Source organism: Bufo bufo, chromosome 6 (genome assembly GCF_905171765.1).
Source record: "Bufo bufo chromosome 6, aBufBuf1.1, whole genome shotgun sequence".
Lineage (NCBI taxonomy): Eukaryota > Metazoa > Chordata > Amphibia > Anura > Bufonidae > Bufo > Bufo bufo.
Window position 1 is genome coordinate 255334215 of NC_053394.1, and position 17161 is coordinate 255351375.

The 17161-nt window shown below is 38.8% G+C and overlaps 1 protein-coding gene across 1 annotated transcript in view; it reads left to right on the forward strand.

The window, feature by feature from the left end:
• CDH23 (cadherin related 23) overlaps positions 1-17161 on the forward strand; it is a 1196655-nt gene that overhangs the window by 285362 nt on the left and 894132 nt on the right. Inside the window, exons 5-6 of the mRNA XM_040438415.1 lie at positions 5053-5247; positions 14125-14253. Coding sequence (XP_040294349.1) covers positions 5053-5247; positions 14125-14253 — 324 coding nt within the window. The remainder of the gene's footprint in view (positions 1-5052; positions 5248-14124; positions 14254-17161) is intronic.

Consider the following 17161-nt stretch of genomic DNA (forward strand, 5'->3'; position numbering starts at 1 on the left):
CATATATAAGTGGCTCAGCCCCCTTCTTAGATGTCTCAGTGTCAAGGTCCTTGTGTCCTGCTAAGGTTCCTGATATCCGCTTGTGTTCCTGGACTCTGCTACCTGTTTGATCCCTGCCTGCTTGCCTTGACTCTCCTGTTGCCATTCCGGATTGCCTGACCTGTACCTGTGCCACCTGCCCTGACCTATTGCCTGTCTGACTTTGCCTCTGTCTCATCCTTTGGTCCTGCACTGTTGCTCCTGATAATGACTCAACCTGTTGATGATGCCTGTACCTACATGTATAAAAAGTATAAAGAAAAGTGTAATTTACTTCATTGATTTCTTTGTAATCCTGACCTATTGCCTGTCTGACTTCGCCTCTGCCTCATCCTTTGGTCCTGCACTGTTGCTCCTGGTAACGACTTACCCTGCTGACGATGCCTGTACCTCTGGTACATTTCTCAGGTACCTCCTGGTCCACCTGACCAACTTTTTCGTGTGCCTATCCTCCTCAAGAGGTAGTGATCTGGTGTTTCCCTTGGGAAAGTCTATCCCCACCATCAGGGGTACTGTGAAGATCGAGGGGTTCACTTAGACAACACTCTTAGAGCAGGTAAGACACGTGTTTGTAAACTTCTGGTTATGAGTTTTAGACAAAATTTTAGTTTTTTACATAATTACTGGATAGGTTTTGGGAGTGCAATAATTTTTCAAGGTGTGTCATTCATGTTTACATAAAGGTTGTTACTTTAAAAAGAAAATCTACTTTAAAGAGGTTCTGACAACACTAAATGCATTGCAATCTGCAGACAGCATGTTATAGACCAGGAGGAACTAAGCAAATTGGTAAATAGTTTTGTGGGAAAAGATTCAGTAAAACTTGTAATTTATATTTTTGCTTGTAATTTATATTTTTGCATGGAAGTGTGTATGTAAAGTATGTATGAACTTTCATTTTTAAGATGTACAATGTGTATAACTTTTTGCTTGGGTCACACTTTTACCCACTAATTGACTTTTATGTAACTTTTTTTGCAAATTACATATTGATGCCTGAAGGTGCTAAATGGAAATTTCGCAATGTTTTGGGTCTCTGCTTTCAGAAAGTATTTAGGTATGGGTGGGCCAGTATAATTTTTTTATTATTATTTTGGAAGTTCAAACATTCTGTTCTCTGCCATAGGTGCAAAATATCCAAATACCTCTGGGAGAGAAAGGTTAAGTGAGGATGTAAAATGTCAGGCTCGGAATGGCCCACAGGGGTACAGGTGAATCTCCCGGTGGGCCCCTGAGCACATAACACAGTAGACTAACTGCACTACATACATATATTAAATGTACATATCACATCTGGTATGGCAGGTACCAGATGTGAGTCGCAGAGGGTAGGGAGACCGGGTGCCCTAACACAAGGGAGAGGGAGGAGTGGTGAGCCCTAACTAACCTAACACTTGCACCTGGCTACCCTGATGTCCTTAGATGGATTGCTCACCCATACGCCGATCACGTGCCTTGTCCCTGGCTTACCCTAAAAAGAAGCCCTAGGTAGTGAGTAGGGCGGTGGGAGCAGTAGTCCTCACCACTGACACAGGTAACAGGGAAAGGACAAACAATACAAACACAACATATAATCCCAGAAGGGAGACAACAAATAGTAGGAAACAAGCTGGAGAGAATCGGAGATTCAACTGAACTGGTTCCAACAGCTCCAGCAGGCTCCACAGCGACACCACCTGAGGTCAGAATAGATAACCTGGAAGGAAGGTCTATATCTGGAAACAAGGGAAGCAGAAAGGGAGAATAGATAGTAGCTGGGAGTGGCTGACAGGGAACAGCTGAAAGGAAAAGCTACAGATTCCTAACAGGGACAAAAAGGATCGCAAACCTAAGCAGGAATCCATTCCCACAACTAGGTCATGGAGTGATCTCTTGAAAATGAGTGAGTAGCCACCCGCTGCGACCTTCTAACCCCAGGCACAACAGGGTCAGCGATAGGTCTTGACACCCTCATGACAGTATAGCACCTCAACCAGCCTATGTTCATATAAAAAACTAGATATATTAAACTCCCCAGTTTATTATTATAGACACGATCAGAGCCGAGATGACTTCTAGGTATAGAGGAAAGCTGCCAGTGTCATCTTTTCCCCAGGACCTACCTTCTCAAAGTTGCTGCAGGGACCCCCATATTCAATCATCTGGTAGCATCTTGCTGCTCTGTGAGCAGGTAATATTTGAATGTATCCGTACGGTGGGCACCCAAAATAGACATTCCTGGTGGGCCCTAGGCTCCCTAATCTGACACTGTATAATGTGATATTATTCCTTTTAAGTCATTTAAATTTAGGCTACTTTCACACTTGCGTTTTTGCCTGATACAGAAGAGATCAGCAAAAATGCTTCAGTTTGTAATAATACATAACGGAATGCATTTTGGTACACTCCGTTTTGTTCAGTTCAGTTTTGTCCCCATTGACAATGAATGGGAACAAAACAGAAGTGTTTTTCTCCGGTATTGAGATCCTATGATGGATCTCAATACTGGAAAAATTAAACACAATTGTTAAAATAGCCTTAGTCAGATGACTAGTCCACATGTTCTGGAAAGGAATTAAAGACAACCAGTACAAACAATAGCTGCCACAGGCATAAATTAAGCTGTATGTTGCTGTCCATGGTTCTGAAATCTAGTTTTCTTTACTTTTCACTCTCCCATATTTTACACCATCTTTGAGAATTGAAGAAGCAGAACATAACACAAGTAATAAAATTAAACTAGAATAAACTTTTAGTACAAATCCTGTTCTAGGCACTTATTCCTACAAACTCTTCCTTTGTAAACTATATCTTAATACAATACAAAAATTTTCAGTACGGCCTGGTGGCTGCAACACAAGAACGGGCTCCTTGTTGCCCTAGTGGCATCTGAGAATAGGGGATAGCTTTCTGTAACCAGAATACCTCTTCTAATCTTAACATAGGGATCTTAGCATGGGAATTTTTTCTATGGTGTTCTAGAAGTCACACTGTTAAATCAGATCCTACACAAGACACGCAACAGTAAAGACATGAAACAGTTTTGCCTGCATTTTTTGTCATTGTTTTCTTTGGAAAATGTGAAATTGTATGCTGGGGAATATTACATTTATTTGATTTTATAGCGATTTTACTTTAAGCCATGCATTCTACATAGAAATGATCTTGAAAGGGTTTGACAGCTTTATTAGAAGAGCCCATTGCCAATTAGCTGATCATAAAGTGTCTCACTGCAGGGACCCCCAATCAGCTGTAAATCTGGTAAAAAGCTGGCAGCAAATGTTCAGTTTCCCTGCAATGCCACCACTGGGGAAATTAAGCATTACATGGTGCCCATTCAAATCAGTAGGTTGTCAGTGTAGTGCAAGACATGATTGGTGGTCCAAAGTGACTGGTGCTCTTTGTAACAGCTGTCTACCACTGAGTCAGAAGAAGAGCCTTAACAAAGCAACCTTTTTACATGGGATAGAGATATAATGCAAGAAGCATTGTCCAAGATAAAGGCTTTGACAGATTATTTCCATGACTGAAGAAGTGGGTCTTAGGTTGCATTTCAATGCTTGAAGAGCAATGGAGCATTGGTAGCCTTAGAGCCAGTTCGCACAGAGTTTTTGGCACTGATTTGAAGCGTTTCCACTTAAAAATCAGCTCCAAAAAATGCCTCAAGACAGCCTCCCATTCATTTCAATGGGAAGCAGTACTTGGAACCCACGTGGAAAAAATAAGTGTGGAAAAAAAAAAACCAGCATACCCTATCTTGGGGCAGAATCCTCCCTGGATCTCCCATTGAAATGAATGAGAAGCATTAAAATCAATTTCATACGTGTCGATGCATTTTCTGTGTGTTTTTTGTTGTGGATCTGCATAAAAAAACATGAGCTGAAAATGTATTTTTGCATTGAAGTAAATATCCATTGGTTAAAAAAAAAAATCAATGAACATGTCAATAACACATCAAAATCTGCATGAAAATGTGCTGAAAAAAACTGGTTGTATGAAATAGCACTCCTGTCAACTGCATTTATCACTTCATCAAAGGGATTGTCTGCTTTTTACTTAAATTTTTGAAATGCTTTACTCTGACATGTAAAGGCATATGAAACGCTAAAAAAAAAAATTCACCCTTGCATGCCTTTTTCCTGCTGCATGTTGGGGTAAGAAATTGGGTAGCAATTTAGGTAGGAACCAGGCAACCTCTTTAATAGTTCAAAAGGTTAATCTTGATACAAAAAGTTCACATGTAGCCCTAGCCTAGGGCCAGCCTTAAACATAGGATAGCTGTTGATTCCCTCATACACACGCCTGCTTAGCTCAACTGCATCAGTGTTATTAGTAGAAAGTGGAAGAGGAGGTCACTGCCAGATACCTTTGACATTGGCTTACCAACCCAAAAATAAAAGGATCAGACAGTTGAAATCCAACAACCCAATCCTTATCTCCCCCAACATTGTCATGAGGTCCCCATGCAAATTAGATGGCTGCTGAAATTAGCCCGCTCAATGGATAAAACTGTGAGAAGAACATTAGCCCTCCTCTGCCTCAGCATTAGTGCATACTGAATGTCCTACTTTGGAAAATTACATAAAACCCTATATTACTTTTGTGAATGGTAGCTAAAGTTTGTTCTTCCTATGTTGGTTTTCATCAGAATCTCAATACTAATGTTTCAAGCGATAATTGTTTTATTAAGGGGGAAAACTGCAGTCATAGGTTTAATTATTGCCAAGCAGGCAACAATGTGAAACTTGGAATGACACTAATTACAGTGGTTTTTTTAGGTAAATAGGTATATTCATTTTTCTAATAATGTATTTCCTGTAACACAGTAAGAAAACAGTATCCCAGGCAACTGTGCTTATTTGCAGTGCTGAGAATAAGCAAGTATAATGAGGTGATTTGCTGCCAATGGAGTAATAAAACATTTCAGATTACATTACACAGTAACAGGGTCAGTTTATTTGTCTTGAACCGTTTGAGTGGGTTAGTTAATTTCCATCTGTTAATTTCACACCATATGTTTTTCCTCTCTTTCAGAACACACCAGTGGGAACTCCAATTTATATTGTGAATGCCACAGATCCTGATCAGGGAACAGGTGGAAGCGTGTTGTACGCGATTCAGCCTTCCTCCAGTTTTTTTGCTATTGATAGGTCTCGGGGCATTGTGACTGTGATCAGTCCGCTGGACTATGAAACCACTGTGGCATACCAACTTCAGGTTAATGCAACGGTAAGTCATATACACTGTCTAGAAGCTATTATTTTGCTTTCATTGACTCTGCGGGGGTGGAGTCAGCACTAAAATAAATAAATGAACATAAACTTCACATATTAATTTTACATTTCCATAACTAATATCCAAGAACATGAAAAAAACACACTTTAATGTAAGATATATGTGCAATAAGTAGTAGGTGTAAATGACCAGATAAAAAATGATATTATGAAACCCAGGAAAACACTACAAAGTACTACATATTACCACCTGAAAAGAGACCCCCCCCCCCTTCCACCACTTGGGGTATCACTTAATACTAAGAAAGTAGTGTTAGGGGATATATGTAACTTATCATTATGGATTATGCCTGTCACGTTAGGAAACAGATCAGTCCTAAATTCCAGTGACACCACTGTCCCCATCTACTTGGACAATCTGCCCTAAATGGTGGCGCCCAACTAGGTGATGGTCCCTAACTGGACAATGGGCAATGGGCTCAGAACGAAATTATAGAGCAAAACCAATAACAAGCCTAAGTTAAAACCGGAGAGTCACGTTAAAACCAAAGAAGAGACAAGCACAGAATCAAATACCAGACTGGGTCAGCACCAGATTACATCAATGGTACAATCTGCTGTCAGAGGTGAAGTCATAAACAAGCCAAAAGTCAGAGATCCAGGAATTCAAGATTTTAAACAAAATATGCTTGTGAAGGCAGAAAAACAATAATAGGCAACTGTGGCCAGCCGCCTGTATATCCCGCTGTAAGGAAGCTTGGGAGAATTGATGAAGTATAAATCACTTCTGTGTGACAGAGTTCTCCAATACTTATCTCACAGTTAAGATTTGCACAATCATATTGGCACATTAGTTCATAAGTATGGAGGGGATATGTTTGCTGGATAATAAGTGCATTAGTTTGACTGCTGAATTTGTATGTGTACAGGCATAGCAGTAACTTTTCCATGGAGACAACTACATAATGGGAATTATTCTCCAGGCTTTGCTATATGGTTAGCAACATTTTTGGTAGTCCTATAAAGTGGCAATCTGCAATAAGCACTACAGTGTGGGCATTATTTTAGTGCAGGCATTATTTCTGTTCAGGCTTCTGTACAATTTCAAAGGGATGAGTGGTGCAATGACAAGTTCAGTCCACTGCAAAGTAGACGGAGTTGTTTGCAAAGTAGACGGAGTTGTTTGCTTTTAGTGCTGAAGTTTTTGTTGAACAACTGATTACCGAGGGTGTGGGGTGTCAGACCTCCTGACAATCATCTAGTAATGGCCTATCCGGAGGCCATCACTTAATAAAGATGGGAAACCCATATAGCCTTTGTTTAAATTCTGTGCCATTTTCCACACAAGTCTTGTTCATAAAATGGCTGCTGATGGAGGGTCATGTGACCAGGCAAATCACCTCCATGTGATGTCTCCTCCATTCAAACACACTGCATCCACCATCTGCATTTGCATTGTTGGGATTTAAGTGTAGAAGCAGTGTGTTTGAATGGAGGAGGCTGTGATGTGTCTGGTCACATGACCCTCCATCAATGGCCATCTTATGGATAGGACCTCTATGCAGATAGCACATAAGATTTACCTAACAAGGAGATATGTCTTAAGAAAAATGGCAAATGGCACAGAATATCAACAAAGGCTAATAGTGCCATATACAGTTACATTTGGACACGGACACAATTATTATTTTTTTAAAACTGTTCACTAAAACATATTCAGGTTATAGTTATATAATGGACATGGACATAAAGTCCAGACTTTTAGCTTTCATTTGAGAGTATTCACATTAAAATTGGATGAAGGGTTTAGGAGTTTCAGCTCCTTTACATGTGGCACCCTGTTTTTAAAGGGACCAAAAGTAATTGGACAATTGACTCAAAGGCTGTTTCATGGGCAAGTGTGGGCAACTCCTTCATTATGTCAGTCTCAATTAAGCACATAAAAGGCCTGGAGTTGATTTGAGGTGTGGTGCTTGCATTTTGAAGATTTTGCTGAGAAGTAAACATGCGGCCAAAGGAGCTATCCATGCAGGTGAAACAAGCCATCCTTCATAAGCAAAAACAGAAAAAATAATCCCCAAAATTTCTACTCTATTAGGAGTGTCAAAATCTACAGTTTGGTACATCCTGAGAAATAAAGCACTGGTGACCCCCTCACAACAGCCAACCAAGTGAACAACACTCTCCAAGATATAGGCGTATTAATATCCAAATCTACCATAAAGAGAAGATTGCATGAAAGTAAATACAGAGGGTTCACTGCACGGTGCAAGCCACTCATAAGCCTCAAGAATAAGAAGGCTAGATTGGACTTTGCTAAAAAATCATCTAAAAAACCATCACACTTCTGGAAGAACATTCTTTGGACAGATGAAACCAAGATCAACCTCTACCAGAATGATGGAAAGAAAAAAGTATGGCGAAGACATGGTACAGCTCATGATCCAAAGCATGCCACATCATCTGCAAAACACGGCGGAGGCAGTGTGATGGCTTGGGCATGCATGGCTGCCAGTGGCACAGGGTCCCTAGTGTTTATTGATGATGTCACACAGGACAGAAGCAGCCGGATGAATTCTGGGGTTTTTCACAGACATACTGTGAGCTCAAATGCAGCCAAACTGATTGGTCTGCGTTTCATAATACAGATGGACAATGACCCAAAACATAAAGCCAAAGCAACCCGGGAGTTTATTACAGCAAAGAAGTGGAATATCCTTGAATGGCCAAGTCAGTCACCTGATCTGAACCCAATAGAGCATGTATGTCACTTGTTAAAGACTAAACTTCAGACAGAAAGGCCCACAAACAAACAGCAACTGAAAACCGCTGCAGTAAAGGCCTGGCAGAGCATTAAAAAGGAGGAAACACAGCGTCTGGTGATGTCTATGAGTTCAAGACTTCACGCAGTCATTGCCAACAAAGGGTTTTCAACCAAGTATTAGAAATTCACATTTTATTTACAATTAGTTAATTGGTCCAATTACGTTTGAGCCCTTAAAATGAGGGGATTGAGTTAAAAAAAATGCTTAAAAAATGCTTTAGTCCCTCACATTTTTATGCAATCATTTTGTTCATCCCACTGAATTAAAGCTGAATGTCTTCAACTGTATCTGAATTGTTTTGTTCAAAATCCATTGTAGTAATGTACAGAACAAAAATTAGAAAAATGTTCTCTCTGTCCAAGTATAAATGGACCTAACTATAGTCATCTTATGTACACATTGGTCACAAGGGGCCAACCCCTTTAAATCTGGCAACTATATATTCATGTAGGGTTGTAATGTGTGACATAGATGTGCCACTGCACAACATGTGGTTTTCCAGAATTTTTGCTGTGGTCAAAACTGCCATCACTGTAAAATTGCCTCAGTTTATATGCAGTTTTAGTACTAGTGGGATAAAGGGCCTTTTTCAATATACAGTTCTCTTAGTAAAGATCTTTCGTGCACACACAAAACACCTGGTACACATTAGCAAATTTGGCCAGTCCAAATTGTGACCTCCTTTTCCACCCAAATTTCCGATTGCTAAAGGCCACTGTGACCTAAATCTCGACCACTCATTTTCGCTCAAAAATAAACTGTTAACAATCTTCTGTATTTTAAAAGGAACTGTGCATGCACATTAAATAAAAATAATATGCTGGAAAGTTACCAAGTAGTTTACCAGTAATATTGTAGAAGGGAAATCAGAGATTAGAAAATAAACATCCAGCATGGTCACAAACTGCACAGCTTTAAGGCTATTGTAAGATAATGCTCATGCTGTGTTATTGAATACCGTTTAAATGAGCATTAATCCCACATAATCAGTTTTGACAGCAATTTCAAAGTCTTCATGTAGTACTACAGAACAGCCTCCATGTCAGTCTATCGCTATATGCCTGCACATATCCATTAAAAGCAGGAATGTATCCAGAATGTCATAGATCCATTCAAGCCATGATTCACTAGAAGTAGTAGAAGCCAGTTAGCTTTGGTTTTGACAAGGTGCCAAATACAACAATATGTTTTTTTGAACTGTACTGTTTAACCTCTTACCAACAGTCCACCGTAAATTTATGGAAGAAGTCAGATATTTAAATATGGCGCCTGCTTAAGAGCACAGCGGGCACCATAGCAAATGTATGCGTTCGACGATAACATCTGTTGCACACATTTAACCCCTCAGATGTGACCACAGCATCTGTGAGGTAAAATAAGAAAAAAATGGGAGTGCCTGCTGTGCAACGGCTCCACCTAGCGGGGATCGGGGAAGTCGGATAGTGTGTCCAGCAGCCATGGTCCTCCTGAATGATCAGAAGCTGACGATGTGGCAGGGCTCCATAAGAACAAAATAAAATGCTCATAGACTCCAATGCATTAGTATATGTAGTAGCATCTAGTGATTGCTTGTTCAAGTTCCTTAGATGAACTATTAAAAAGTGTAAAAGAAAGAAAAAGGTTTTAAAAATGTAAAAAAAAATATGAAAATTCAAATCACCCTCCCCTTTCCCCATTAAAATAACCAATTAAAAAAATAAATATCATAGGCATCACTGCATGCTCAACTGTTCGAAAATATAAAAATATTTATCCCAGACAGCAAATGGTGGAATGCAAAAAAAAAAAAACATCTAAATTGCTGATTTGTCATTTTTTGTCACTCCAAAAACTTCAATAAAAAGTTATAAAAAGTCACACAATCCAAGTATTAATAAAAAAAAAAATACAGATCGTCTTGCAATAAATGAGCCCTCACACAGCTCCGTAGACATACAATTTTGAGTTATGAGGGTCTTAATATGGCAATGCTGAGAAAAAAAAATTCCCAAAGTTTTTACTTTTTTTCCAGTATTAAAATGCAAGAAAAAACTATAAAAGATATGGTACCATTGTTATCATACTTACCTAGACAATGAAGGTAACAGGTCAATTTTACTGCATAGGAAACACTATAAAAACAAAACCCATAAAATTATAGTGACAGAGCGACACAGCAGAAATATTCAAGTTGCTCCCAATGGTGTAATTATCATATAACTCTTCCCAGCATCAGCCTGCCAACAAATGAGCGGATGGCGTAGGTTTCAGAGTTGTTCTACGCCAGAAAACTGGCATACAAGATGATAAACATGGTGGGGGTTGCGGCTCCTCTGTGGCGAGGATGGCAGAGAAACATAATTTGCACAGAAATTTTTGGGCGTTGAAAAAGTTGCAAACATGTAGTTTTTTACTTTTTCACACCAGAAAACTGGTGTAATCAAATGATATATCTGGCACTATGTGTAAAATCAGCCTTACACATTGCTTGACTCATTGCCAAGGCTGCTGTAATCACAGTGCTTTATTAACTAGCAAGATCCATCTACAGACACACCATTATCATGCATTTCATGTTTGCAGTAAAGTCCGCAAAAAAAGGTAAAATCCAGCTCACCAAATCCTCCCCATACACGGAACAAACCGTACAAGTCCTCTCAACATGCAAAATAAAAGGAAAGGTCCCAGCACTTCATATTCTGGTTATTGCTTCGTCTTTATTTCATTACTGGTTGCAGATTACATCTTGTGAAAATCACTTCCCACCAGCGTGGTGGTGGGACGTGATTTTCACAAGATGTAGTCTGCAACCAGTAATGAAATAAAGACGAAGCAATAACCAGAATATGAAGTGCTGGAACCTTTCCTTTTATTTTGCATGTTTGCAGTAAATCAACTTTCCTCCTTCCCTGCCCCTTATTGAAATGAATGGAGCCGACTGCCTAACACATAAAACACAAATGTTAGTGTCTTAATAAAAGCCCATAGTTGGAGGTGGATCTGCCAAAGTTATGAATAGGTGCAGCCAGAGCGTCAGTTCTAAATGTAACACAGCTTCCTAGCTGTTTTACATTTAGACCATTTTCTACACCTAAAAATGACATGACGTGAGCGGGGCGATGTCACAGACAGCAACAATTGAGCTGCCATCTGCGCCTGAAATACGCCTAATTTAGGTGCATTTCGGTAGAATAATTGACTCCCTTGATGTACACAAGTTGCATATTCTAAAAGATGTTTAAGTGGGTCGTTTGAGGAACTTTTTAAGTAGAAAACTTCATGCATCCTAGGGCAAAGCCACACTTTCAGTTTTTTTATTCAGTTTTTGAAGCCAAACCCAGGAGTTGTTTCAAAACAGAGAATTTTTATCTGGCCTTAATACCTTCTCTCCTTTCATGACCCACTCCGGGTTGTGCTTCAAAAACTTGATTGTGTGGCTGTACCCTTAGCAATTATGTTGTGGATAGTGCTGTATTTAACTTTTATGCTAATGCTGGAAAATTGTATATGCACTTTCAGTAAGTATTCTAATATAAAGACACATATGGCAACTATTTATCAAAATGAATGGCAACAAGTCAGGAATGTAAAGCTTCTGATAATTATGAAATACAGTACATTTTCCTCTGAGTACATTTATTTGCCCTATTAGTTGGGGCACAGATAGTAAAAAGTGTCATGTCTGGTTGCACTGGTTGATTCAAGTGATTGTCTACGTCTGGAACAGATTCTCAGTTCAGCTGGAACCTGTGATTAAATAGAAATACAGAACACAAATTTACTGTCATTACTTGACACACCAACACAGATATTAAAGGCAATCTCCCATCAGAGCATAACGGTATTTATACTCATCACATGGCAACTTGCAATGTGTATTTACTGACATTGCTTGGTGAAGTAGAATAGACATTAAGATGACAAGATATTTCCATTAACAATAGTGGATATGTCTAGTTCATTGCATTTCTATACATTTTTTTAGAGCTTGGAAGATTAAGCTATAAGTTCACACAAGTCTCAGCTGTTGTACTATTGGCAATGCAACTGTCAATTCGAGAAAATACTAGAACATGTTGCTCACGACAGACAAGTCTTCCTGATTACATTTTATCCTTATAGTGTTTTTGATTATGGAAATGTATCTACAGGTGAAACTCGAAAAATTAGAACATCGTGCAAAAGTCCATTTTTTTCAGTAATGGAAATTAAAAGGAATTGCATAAATGCAGCTTAAAATTAGAATTTTGTGAAAAGGTTCAATATTCTAGGCTCAAAGTGTCACACTCTAGTCAGCTAATTAGTCCATACCCCCTGAGCAAAGGGTACCTCAAAATTGTGACTTTGGGGTTTCATAAGCTGTAAGCCGTAATCATCCAAATTATACCAAATAAAGGCTTGAAATATCTCGCTTTGCATGTAATGAGTCTATCTCATATATTAGTTTCACCTTTTAATTTGCATTACTGAAATAAATGAACTTTGCACGATATTCAAATTTTTCGAGTTTCACCTGTAGAATTATCTGCTATGTGCCATGCTTTATGCTCAGTCCATGCCAATCTTGGAAGCACTGTATTTTGACATGGACTAGAGATGAACAGTCATATTATATTGGTGAATATTTGGCGATAAGATCAAGATTGCCAAAAAGATTTGATCATGTGGCCACACATTAGGCCAGGTCTATGTGTTATTCTACAGCATGAAAGCTGAATCATTTTGATGTTTCTACTAACAATTGCTGTGAACAATACAATGTGCTCAGTTTAATTTAGCCTAAGGGGCACACACAGATCTTATAGAGCCTCATAACAAACGTTAGTATGAATCCCGTCTCAACCCAACCCAGTTTTCCAGTACACATGTGTCAAACACTTCCAGGAAATATGATTTCTAACAAATGTATGTTTTGGTTTTTTTTATTCTGAGAAATGTTTAACAAAAAAAAGTGTTAGTCTACTTTCACATGTGCGTTGTAATGACCAGTTTTGAGATCTGGCATAGGGCCCCATTGATTGATTTTGTCAATGGGGACAAAACTGAACAAACTGGAACAGAGTGCATCAGAATGCATTTTGTTCCAGTTTGTTGCCTTCACATGCTGGACACAAAATCTCTGCCAGCTTTTATGTGTGCGGCATGGGCAAGTGATGAAGCCAGATCTGGCACCAAAACCCATGTAAATCAATGGTGCCAGATTAGTTTTTTTCACCCATTGACTTACAATGCTTTTAGTGCCAGATCCGGTTTCTTCATTTTCGATATAATACAACCGTATCCGTTCTGAACCGTATCCGATCTCAAAACCGTCAGCAAAAATGCAATTATAAAAGTAGTCTTATAAAAATGTTGCACTGTGCCTCACTCACTTTTAGAAAAAATGTAACAGGTAGTTAATAAACATGACGCTCATTCTGATCACCCTATTTATAATTGTGTTAACACAAGACAACTGGTATAAATGCAGAGATAACTCTCCTCATATGCGTGCTTCCATTGACATAGAATATTATAAAAGTGGCCATCACTAGAGGTAGCTCAATGGATAGAAATATATAAAGTTAGCACTTACATCAATAGAAGCTGTAAAAAAAATCTATGCATTGAGCTTCCCTTAGTGGTGGCCACAGGAATCTGTGGTGGATTTATGTCGGGAACATAAGAAAATATTCAGTGCTGCCCCCCTGCCCCATAGCAGTAAGTGATCTGCATCTGTGATAGGTACACCACTGTTTTATATCTTGTGGAATTAATCTATTGTCACAACATCTAAGTAATCCACCACAGTTTTTGGAGTAAATATGTGAATTCTTTGTTGCATGCGTACCGAGGATTCCACACTTTACATTATATGGAATGAAAATCCAGGACAATTTCACAAATTATATGCTGTGAGATCCAGGCTGGAAATTAAGTTGTCAATGAGTCAGTCTATACTGGAAGGAGCATATTTTAGTGGTTGGGTTTGCAAGAAGCTGATAAATAACAGAGCTAATGTGAAAGGAAATTCTGTCTAAAATTCTTTCTAGAATTTAATTTTTTTCTTTTTTTTTTTTAATTGTTAGGATCAAGACAAGACAAAACCTCTGTCAACATTAGCTAACCTTGCCATTACAGTCACTGATATTCAAGACATGGACCCAATTTTCGTTAATTTGCCGTATAGCACTAACATATATGAAAACTCACCTCCGGTAGGTATACATCTTCTGCTTCTTGTTAACTTACTGCTGTAATTAATTCTAGTTATTGTGAAAATCTAGTGAAAAAAATGGTTTATACAACTCTCCTCAAAGTTTACGAATTCTAAAAAGTTGAGTCAACATTATTATTAGACACCCAAAATAATGCTGGTTGTGATAGAATATTTCAAGATATGGCTTCACTGGAGAACATGTTCACATTAGCAATGCTATATCACATTGCACCCTCTTTAGCCCAGTATATGCCTGAAATCTAGAAGCAAATTTATGGTGAAAGAAAGCGAAAGTGACTGCCCACATTACCTATCAAAAGATATCAGCCATGCACCATACAAAAATTCCAGGGATGCTACTTTAAAGGGAATCCATGATTTTTTAACTAATGTGTCCCCCTTCATGTGGCTTACAACTATAATATTGATAATGATGGCAATGTCCCTACCGGGCCAGCACTGGTCTTTCAGATGCAATTGGGCTCCTGGCACTTTCTGGCTCATGTGGTGTACATTGTGCATGTGATCCAGCCCTGGCTACAACCCACAATGTACACTCACAGTACCCGAGGGTGCCTGACTGCTCAGGTGCAACCTGCGTACTTTGTTGGATGTAGCAAGTCCTTCATATACTGTATATATTAAAACACATAATATCTAGTAGTAATAACACACAATACTGTCAGATTTTTTTAAATTTAAAAATGGCCCAAAAATTGTCCCTTTTTGTATAGTTGCTGTGTTCTTTGTCTTCTGATCGGTAAAATAGTGACCACTATTTTGAGCAATTTATCCAAAATTAATCTCAAATTAGCTACATTCCACATTTTATGGGAAATTTATAATGTATTTGATTTGTTCATCAAACTGGTATAATCCCGTATATTACACACAGTTTATATAATGATGGATGATTATCAAATATGTTGTGAATTTATACACAGCAGATTTGCTGCAGAAATTTGTGACCGCTCCATTTATCGAAATGTATCTGGATGAAACCCATGCAGACACATAGAAATCATATAGATAAAGTTATTACAAGGCACTTACTAATATACAGTATTGTGTTTGTTCATATTGCCTTTCTTGACTTGATTCATTTTCCCCTCACATTATACACTGCTCATTTCCATGGTTACGATTACCCTACAATCCATCACCGGTGGCCATGCTTGCACACTATAGGAAAAATCACCGGCCTCTCTGGTGGCCTGGCCCATGGGAGTGTTCATAGGCGTGCATACCCAACAGCTCCCATCCCGACCACCTTGTATCTGATTTGCAGTGGTGGCCATAACCCCTGGATACAAGTAATGTATAATGCAATAAAAGGAAAAGGGAGAATCACAGTACATTAGTAAGTGCCTTGTATTAACTTTTACATGATAAATGCCATTTTCTGAAGTGAGAGAACCCCTAGATTGTGAAAAAAGTCTCCAAAAACTTGCTATGTACCTATACCTCTCTAGACAAGTCATCCATAGCCTTTCGCTTATGTAAGTCACATGTCTGCCTTTATGTTTCCTTATAAATAAGAAGAATTGAAAGCAATGAAGCAGCAAGGTCCTTCACGTTCTCATCTTTATTTGGCAGCTTCTCCTAACATTTCCTTCTCTTGTTTGTTAGAAGTGGGGCTATGTATTGCAGCAGTGTTCAGTTACATAGTTTTTTCTTTTCTTCCATCAATCTTCTCTCCCTCGGCCTTACTTTTTTTCATCTTTATTTCTGCTCAAGCTATGACCACCTCCTTATCTATGGCACACAGCATGCCTCTGATTTTCTACCTGTGTAGCTCTTAAGAATACCTAATCTGAAGTGTATACATTACCTAATAAAGTCCTTCTTATTTGGGATTATTGCATCAAATTTTAATTTCCTCACTTGAGTAACAGCATGTCAAGCTGGCCATCAGTGAAGAGCTGATAGAAAGTGAAAAGGTTGTATAAACGGCAGCAAATTACTGCAAACGGATAACTATCGGCTCTTTGACCGGAGCTGAGTACTGAGAAATAGGATTTTCAGCTTCCAAATCTACCACAGACATGTTGCAGAGGCCTTGCTTTCCACTTCCCATGGGTTCCTCTGCTGTGACACTAGATTGTGCTTTGCCTTTCAAGTAAGTATTTAATCTTGCCATAGAAAAGGGAGAAAATGAAGTTCAGAATCCAAATCATATTGAATATTCCCAGAGAAGGCAGCCCTCACCTGTTTTTGCGACCGATCATAGCAAGCATTGCTGACAGAGATATCTGAACAGAATTGAATGCTGGCTGGAATTCCCACCATCATCACCAATTAGAGACAATGTCTGGGTTTTGGCAATGCCCTAAAGAAGCTTTAGGAAATTAATATGCACTGCAATCCTAATAAAGCTTTGTTTTCAAGACCTCATAGGTTATTTGTAGGTTATTAACCAATGGACAATAGTGCGGATGTGCCTTAGGGAGGATTATTTAGTATGTCATAATATCATTCCATATTCATAAACCAGATAGATGTGCACAACTAGAGAAAGCAAATTAACAAACAGACAATAGAATTAAAACAGAGGCTTTTTCCATTGGATTAAACCATGCTCATTTCCAGGCGTTACTGCCAACTCTGTAGGGCAGACACAATGTGGCCGGGATTGGAGATGCTGTGAATGTGTGCCTATACGTGCTGCCATGGACCCAGCTATCAGAGAAGCCAATGCAATTTCCTATAGTTTGCAAGTACTATGGATGGAAATGTTTACCTTTAGTCCAAGGGCACTCCAATACCTTTTGTAAAGGTCCACATGCTTTATTGGAGGTCCAAGCAGAAAGAAATATAAGAAGGGGCATCACCAATGACATGTAGCATGCTGTGGCAACTTTTTTTTTTTTTAATAAGGCACACTTCTAATTTCCACTGTAATCCTC